The following is a 7877-nucleotide window of genomic DNA, read 5'->3' as shown; positions in this document are numbered from 1 at the left end:
GGAGGTCGGGGCCCGGGCCTCGCCCCGAGGCTTCCCAGGGGGTCCCCAGGGGGTTCCCAGGGCTGGGCGCTGAGGAGGGGCCCTTCTCTGCGGGCGGGAAGTCCTGTCGTGCGGGCCTGGGGGCGTCTTTCGGTAGGGGAGGGAGGGGAGAGGAGCTGCGGAGGAGCGGGATCCCGCTGAGCAGCGGTCCCGAGGTGTCCGGGGCTGGGAGAAGTTGCCTGGGCCTGCGAGGCCGGTGCGTGTAGCTCTGGAATACCCTGCTTGCTCTTCTAACGATCGGTGTCTTGTTTCAGAACCTGTTGTCATGGACGGAGACGCGGTCTATGGAAAAGGTGAGGTGCGGTAGGTTTTAAATGTGTGATCTTGCACTTGAGAATACTTAACTCTTTTTTCCTTTCTTTCCTCTCCCTCAAGTTGAAGATGTTGTGGGCTGCCACGTTGAAGATGCTGTAACGTTTTGGGCACAGGTGAATTCACAGAACTGTTTGATTTTAACTGAGCTGTTTAATTTGATCTCCTCCCCCCCTCCCAGCGAGTTTTTGTAGAAGTGAGAGTAAAGGATAATGGTAGAATCATCATAGAATGGTTCGGGTTGGAAGGAACCGTAAAGATCATGTAGTTCCCTCCAACCTGGCCTGGAACACTTGCAGGTATTTGGCATCCACAGCTTCTTTGGGCAACCTGTTTTGAGTGTTTCACTATTTTCACAGTGAAGAATTTCTTCCTAATGTCTAACCTAAATCTAGTGTTTGGTGTTGAAGGAAAAAAAAGAAGGTACTTTTAGATTTCAGAATTGCACATGTTACTGTGCCCTTTTAAATTGAAATTAATGCCTCTTTTGAAGTTGGAAAAGGCCCTGTTAATATATCTGTTTGAATTGTAGCTGAGTTTTCTTGAATATGTGGTAGAAGCTATGCTGAATAAAGAGAGTTGAAATATTTGCAGTTGACTGCAGAATAATGTAGGAGGCAGTCAGAGCCCTGCTGTGGATGGATTCCCTGCTCTCTTAGCAGTTGAGCATGTGGGGCAGTTTCAGTGAAGCTTGGCATGGAGATGGTTCAAGGATCCTAAGTCTCTTTTAAGTTATGTGTAGGTGGGCATGAGGATGTTGTACAAGGGGAGTGAGGAAAAGTAAAAACCCAAAACAATAAGGAGTTTTTGTTAATGGCGGGGGGGGTGGGGGGTTTTTTGGGGAGAGGGGGGGGGGGCGATGCAGCAGTGGGAGGGAAAAATCCAGAAGGATGACAAGGTTAGCACTTTCTGTTTGGTCTGCTGGCGAGTTAGTGTGTGCTTATTAGTCAACACCTCTATAGCTTTCAGCCAATTGAAGGAGTAATGCTGCTTATCATGTCCCTAATAGGAATTTGGGGAGGGGGACCGAACTTTACTCATTCTCTTTATGGAATAGATTATTCTAATAAAGGGGTTTTTAGACAAAATAAGTTCTCCTTCAGGTTCTTAATCTGGCATTCGGAGACTCAGACACTGTTTTATTTAAAGTTAGGAGTGTTATTCTAAGGTTAACAAAATGTTTAGTTGCATTAATATTTTCTTTCGTGTTTTGAGGTCTAGATCCTTCCTTTGACTTTTGAGTAGAATGTTGTCTAACAAATGCCATGTTACTGGAATTGACTTGGTCTTAGAGTGGCTCAGATACTAGGTGGTAATTGGAAAGGCTCTGCTTTTCTCAGCCAAACCAAAACCCAAGTCTTCCGTGTAAGAAGAACAAGGGGCATGCCAGAGCTGTTGTCTCCTTTTATGAAGGAAAGAAAGAAAGAAGAAAAAACCAACACCAAATAGATGCTAAAATTTGGGAGGCGGGATTGGTAAGCAAGTTCTGCATACTGCTCAAAGAAGCTGGTTACTGTTACAGGTGTTCCTTGCAAACCATTTCTGTGGCATACATTACCTGCCTCTGGTCTGTTTCAGTTATTTTTGGAAGCAGATGAGAGCAGGCTTACAAATGCAACTAAAATAATGAAGATTGAAAGCTTAAGGTGAAGTATTACTTGTCTCAACAGCAGTGCAACTGTTGTGATTTAATTTTGGGCTGTTAGAAGCCATCAAGCATCTATTAAAAATGACAGTTAATAATCCATACCCTCTCTCCGCCCTTCGTAGAATGTCAGTAGATGTGATGACCTCTTGAAATTAACTCATGCATTGTCAGAAGTTTGTCCTCGGGCTAATGCAGTTTTTGGCACGCTTGATTTTCATAAGGTAAGTAGGTTGTGTATATGTGGAGTTTGTTTTTCACCAGGATCTAAAAGCCTTAATTCTATGCAGCCATACTCTTAGGTGTTTTCTTGGGCTTTGATTATGCTGTGGGCTATATTCTCTGAAGATGACTTTAAGAACTACTGGCTATCCTAAAGAAAATGCTTAGTTTGTGTGAGCAAGTTTAAATCTTTCTGCACTTCAGACTTTGGTTAAATTATGCAACTATGGGAGTTTTTTTAATGATAGGGATACACTACAAGAAAGAAACATACAGAACACTGAATTGCCTTTTGTTGTGTGGGTTATCTTTAACAAGAGAGCAGTGTGTTTTCAGATGAAGTGATTCTTTACTCCATCTCAGGAGGTACAGAAGATCTTAAAAAAACTACAATGTTAAATGTGCCAGACTAAGTACTCTTTAGAGGGTAACAAGTATGTGTTTAATAGCACTTCTATGACATGCATACAGAGTGATCAAACTTGTTTTTGTGTGTGGACTGCTGATAGCTTATTGCAAAGTAAGGTTTAAAGAAAACCTTAATAATAATAAAAATAATAATACATAATAATAATAAATGGTATTGAAACTGGAATGTTACGGATTCGATAGATGGACCACTCCTTGGGTAAGGAACTGGCTTTATGGTTGCTCTCAAAGGTTGGTGATCAATGGCTCGATGTCCGGATGGAGACCTGTGATGAGTGGTGTTCCCAAGGGCTGGTACTTGGACCGGTGCTGTTGAACATCTTTGTCAGTGACAGGGACAGTGGCACTGAGTGCACCCTCAGAAAGTTTGCTGATGACAACAAAGTGTGTGGTGAGGTCAACACTCTGGAGGGAAGGGATGCCATCCAGAGGGACCTTGACAGGCTTGACAAGTGGGCTAATGCAAATAACATGAAGTTAAGCAAGGCCAAGTGCAAGGTCCTGCACCTTGGTCAGGGCAATCCCAAGCATAAATACAGGGCTTGTGGAGAATGGATCAAAAACAGTCCAGAGGAGAAGGACTCAGGGGTGGTGGTGGACAAGAAGCTCAACGTGAGCTGGCAATGTGCACTTGCAGCCTAGAAAGCCAACCTTGTCCTGGGCTGCATCAAAACAAGTGTAGTCAGCAGGTCAAGGGAGGTGATTCCCACTCTGTGGAAATGTTCAAGGCCAGGTTGGATAGGGTTCTGAGCAACCTGATCTAGTGAGAGCTATCCCTGCCTATTGCGGGGGGTTGGAACTAGATGATCTTTGAGGTCCCTTCCAACTCAAACCATTCTGTGATTTTATGATGAAAATGATTTGTCTGAACTGTTTGTGTATGCAAGTAAATGACCTACATTCTTCTTGAAGAGGAAGAGAACGCACCAACAGCAAAACCATTGTGTTTGTGGCGTGACTGGCCTGTTCCTTTGTCAGGCTTACTAAGTCCTCTGTGTCAATAAAATCTGCAACGACACATTAGCAGAAAAGCCACAGGAGTCTAGTGTGTAAAATGTTGGTGTTCTGTTTATAAAATTTTCTCTTGAGCTACTGTTTTGGAGCAGAAGATTGTTTTTGAAGCATTAGCATGTATTGAATTGTGAGATAGGATATCAAATACATGACTGTTTTCATGCTGCAGTTGGGATAATTGTAGGGGAATATGAAAATAAGATTTGTAACGTATTACAAATACCGTTTTGAGGTATGCTTGTATTTTCAGAATGCTATTCTTGATTTTTTTTCCCCCTGTTTTTCAGATTTATGGTGGCTGTTTTTCTGAAGATAAGTGTTGGTACAGATGTGTGGTACAGCAAGTGATCAGCAATGAGAAGGCAGGAACTGTTTTTTTTTTTGTCTTTAATTGTATGTCAGTTCTACATGCAGGATGATAGGAATAAATGCAGCTCCCTTTTGAAACTTGCTGTGTGTATGCTTTTAAAAACTGTGAATGTGTATGTGGGACACAAATTCCTGTTAGTTGTAATTTTGAAAAATACTGATGAAAGGACTGGCGAAACATAACATACGTGCAAGGTGCTGTTTGTATCTCTGGATAGTGAATTTCTGGCGCGGTAGTTAATGTTATTAAGGAATGTAATTTAATTTCAAAACTTCTAAGTGTTGAAAATGGTAGCCTTTATGTGACATGTTAGCAATGATGCGAATGACCTGAATGAGTCGCTAATCAGCATTAGGTGTTGACACAGAGGCTAATGGTTCCTATTTAAAATGGTAATTTCCTGACAGGCTGATTGGCATTGAAACGTTAGATTTCACACCTGTCCAGTGAAGAAAGTCTCCTATGTTGCTTCCTCATTGTATCCCTTAGAGGAAAAAAAAATCCATCAAAGACCTGTTTTGTTTCTTAAAAGTTTTGTCACTAGGCTTTTAAGCCAGTACCAATATGAGATTTCTTTAACTCGGTTCTTTCCTCTGAAGGATGTCTAGACTTAGTACAGAAGATTGTGATCTCTGCAACGTGCATGTGTGTTAAAATGCTTATGTTCTAGTAGCTGTCATCACATGTTTCTGTAGGATGCTTGTGTAACCTCTGCTCATTTATATTTATTATTGTTGCAGTGTCAGGTATTGTACATTGACTTTGGAAATTCTGAGGTTCTGAATAGATCAGACATAGTTGAAATTCCACCAAACTTGCAATGTCCGAGTGTTGCCAAGAGGTACAGGCTTTGGGGACTGCAGTTACCAGCTGATGAGAACTTAAATATGTTTGACCAGGTGAGTAAAAGATTTTCAAGCATTTAGATTATGTGATCTGTAACAGATGCTGCCAAATATCAGAACAGTGTCACTGGGTGGAGTCTTGTAAGAGCTGGATGTTTTAACTGTGAAGGCAGGGCATGCTGGGAAGGACTGTCTGATCTGTTGCCCTGAGGATATTCTAGAAACTAAAATGGTTTTATCAAAAATGGTTCAGGTTGTGCCAGGAGGTGACTTTTAGAGTACGTTTTTCCCCATCTTCAGAGCCTTGGGTCTATTTCTGACTGACCCAGGTTCTTTCTGGTGCTGAGGAAACCAAGCACCTCTGTTTCTTTCTCTTCAGAGGGAAAAATGCCTCCCTTGATCACAGAACTTGAAATTCACTTAGGTCAGTGAGCTGTTTGAGTGCTGTGTGCCTGTGTGCTGTGTACAGACTTGGTGAGGAGAGAGACTAGCAGGTGAATATGAATGGCAGTAGGAACCCTGTTCTCCTTTGCCAGCATTGAACGTGAAAGGCTCAGGAGCTGATGCCAACAGGGATAGTGAAAGCTTTGAGTCCTCTTGATTGGTGCTGGTGAGTGTTGGTCAGGTTTTACTAGTAGCAGTCTCCCTTTCTGGAACACTGTTTACAGTCTTAATGGCATGCTTCTTCAAGGCCAGAAGCCAGTGCTTGGGAGCAGCAGCTGCTGGACAAAGAGGAGGCAGGAAAAGGCTCTCTTGCTTGCCTTGTCACATCCCTCTATTATTTAGAGATCCTGGGACCCCTTCTGTGTCCTTGATGGTCCTATTGGTGTTGCTTAATGTGATTACTTCAGACAGGTGATAATCTCTGTTCTCAGTTCCCTGGGGTTTTGTTTTGTGTGTGTGGTTTTTGTTTATTTGGTTTTATTTCCAGCTGTTCTTGTTGCTTGAGGTAAAGCTTTATTTGCTTGCTCTGTGTGGCTTTCCTGCTCTCAGCCCTTCCATTCTTAATTTTCAGCAAAACTAGCTTGTTTTCTGAAGCGGTGGGACAAAAAATAAAAAAAGCACCCTGCTAATAAAAGATAACTTTCTCCCAGATGACTTATAAAGGTCTTGAGTACAAGTCCTAGTCTTTCAGAGTTCTTTTTCTTTAGTATTACCCATAAAACTGATAGCTGCCAATTCTGCCATTTCCAGATTTCTAAATGAGTAGTTTCAGTAAGGTAGCTTTCCATAAGGTAGATACATATAATGGATTTGTTGCAATGTTCTATTTCAATTTATGAACCAGTTATTGAAAGGCTGTTAATATAATAATAGGAATACTTTTTTCATACTATTTTGCACTGTACTGTTAAATAGTTGGTCTAATATCCTTTGAAGGACTTGGATAAGCTGGTTGCCAGCTTCTCTTCATAGTTAATGGGACTCTGGACTTCTGTCACTTATAAATGATACTGAGTTATTCAAAGTTGAACAGGGAGGGAGAACTGTTGGTGATGAAGACCAGGTACAGTTGTAGTTGTGCAGACACAGCATTGTTTCAGAATAAATGTTAAACATAAGCTTTACTTGTGCAACTCTTTGAGTTTTGTTCTTAAACATGTGCTTTTATTTCTTAGAAGAAATATGGCTGATTTCAGCTAAAAGTATGTGTCCAGTACACAACTTAAGTGTATTTTTATTTTACAGGGGAAGAAGTTCTTGAGCAGCCTAGTTTTTGAAAAAGAAATAAAAGTACGTCACAAAGCCAAGCATAAAGATGGTGCCATTATTGTCCAAGCAGAATATGAACAAACAGATATTGGAGAAGAGGTGGCCAAAGCAGGGTTTGCTGAAAAATGCACGTCACCAGGAGACACTATAGATGCAGAAGACAGAAAAGCGGACGTAATGCAAAACCAACATCAGAGTTTAAAAGCTTCAGTTCCACTATGGGTAAACAGGTCCAATCGTGCGCTGTACAGCATTTCAAAAGGGTGCATTGACCACGTAGCTGCCAGTCCAAGGAGTCAGAATTTTACTGGAAACCGTATGTTTGCCCCAAAGTAAGGCTGTGGGATATCCTATAAAACTTTGTATATGTGATATGGTTAGCTTAGTTGCTGGGATGTGGGTATATGAGAAGATGGAGGGGGAAGTGCCTATGTAAAATGCAGTTTCTGTCTTCCCAGCATCAAGCAAGGCTGGTACTTACTAGAAGAGAGGATTATGTGAGCCTGTGCATGTGCATGTTTGTGCCTGCTGTGGTGATGGGAATTACAATGTTAAACTGAAGAAGACTGCATTAGTGTTGTTGCTTATTGGATAGCTTGTTCTTTGTCATTTGATTTCCTGGGATAGACTGTTCTTATGTATCCTAATGCAAGATTTTGAAGAAGATGGAAGGGGTAGCAGGTAATACGGAGAGGAGAAGATACAGGAAAGCTTAGTTGAAAGTGAAGGTTGCAGGCCATTGGACATGTAGCTGATTTTTCATTGATAGGCAATGCAATTACACTCTTCTTATCACCTGTGTAATTTTCATAGACTTGTCCTTAAGACTCTTTGTAACCATTCTTTATTTATCTACATCTATTGACACACATGTGAAATGTGAAAATACACTTTACCTAGCAGGACAAACGTTTTGTGCTGTATTTGTGTAGGAATGTAACAGTGTGTGCTTCTAAGAAATAAAGCCAGCCATCACAGTTTGAAGTAAGCGTTAGGGGATAATGTCTCTGCAACTTGTAATTACATTGACAAGAGGTGTTGGTAAGTTGGCAGTTACAGTTGTCAGAAATCTTTTTAAAGAGACTTGTCCTACAGTTGCTAGGATTGCCATGGCAACAGGCTACTGAGAAAAATGTTTGTGGGTGTGAAAGATGGCATTCAGAAATTTGAGATGGTGTATGAAGTAATATTCTCCGAAAACCTTGTTTAGAATTTGCTAACGTTCCATAATTTGAGCTTCTTGAACATTTTAATAAAGCACCTTAGGACATGCCCTTCCATGCTATCC

The 7877-nt window shown here is 41.3% G+C and overlaps 1 protein-coding gene across 1 annotated transcript in view; it reads left to right on the top strand.

The window, feature by feature from the left end:
* The first annotated feature begins 304 nt into the window (after nt 1-304).
* The window catches only part of STK31 (serine/threonine kinase 31), a 35083-nt gene continuing 27510 nt past the window's right edge, over nt 305-7877 (top strand). The window contains exons 1-6 of the mRNA XM_010007648.1: nt 305-332; nt 415-467; nt 2122-2220; nt 3949-4023; nt 4772-4930; nt 6566-6921. Coding sequence (XP_010005950.1) covers nt 305-332; nt 415-467; nt 2122-2220; nt 3949-4023; nt 4772-4930; nt 6566-6921 — 770 coding nt within the window. The remainder of the gene's footprint in view (nt 333-414; nt 468-2121; nt 2221-3948; nt 4024-4771; nt 4931-6565; nt 6922-7877) is intronic.

Source organism: Chaetura pelagica, unplaced genomic scaffold, assembly GCF_000747805.2.
Source record: "Chaetura pelagica isolate M959 unplaced genomic scaffold, ChaPel_1.0 scaffold10, whole genome shotgun sequence".
NCBI lineage: Eukaryota > Metazoa > Chordata > Aves > Apodiformes > Apodidae > Chaetura > Chaetura pelagica.
The sequence above is the reverse complement of the archived record's forward strand: the minus strand, read 5'-3'. Positions and strand labels throughout refer to the sequence as shown.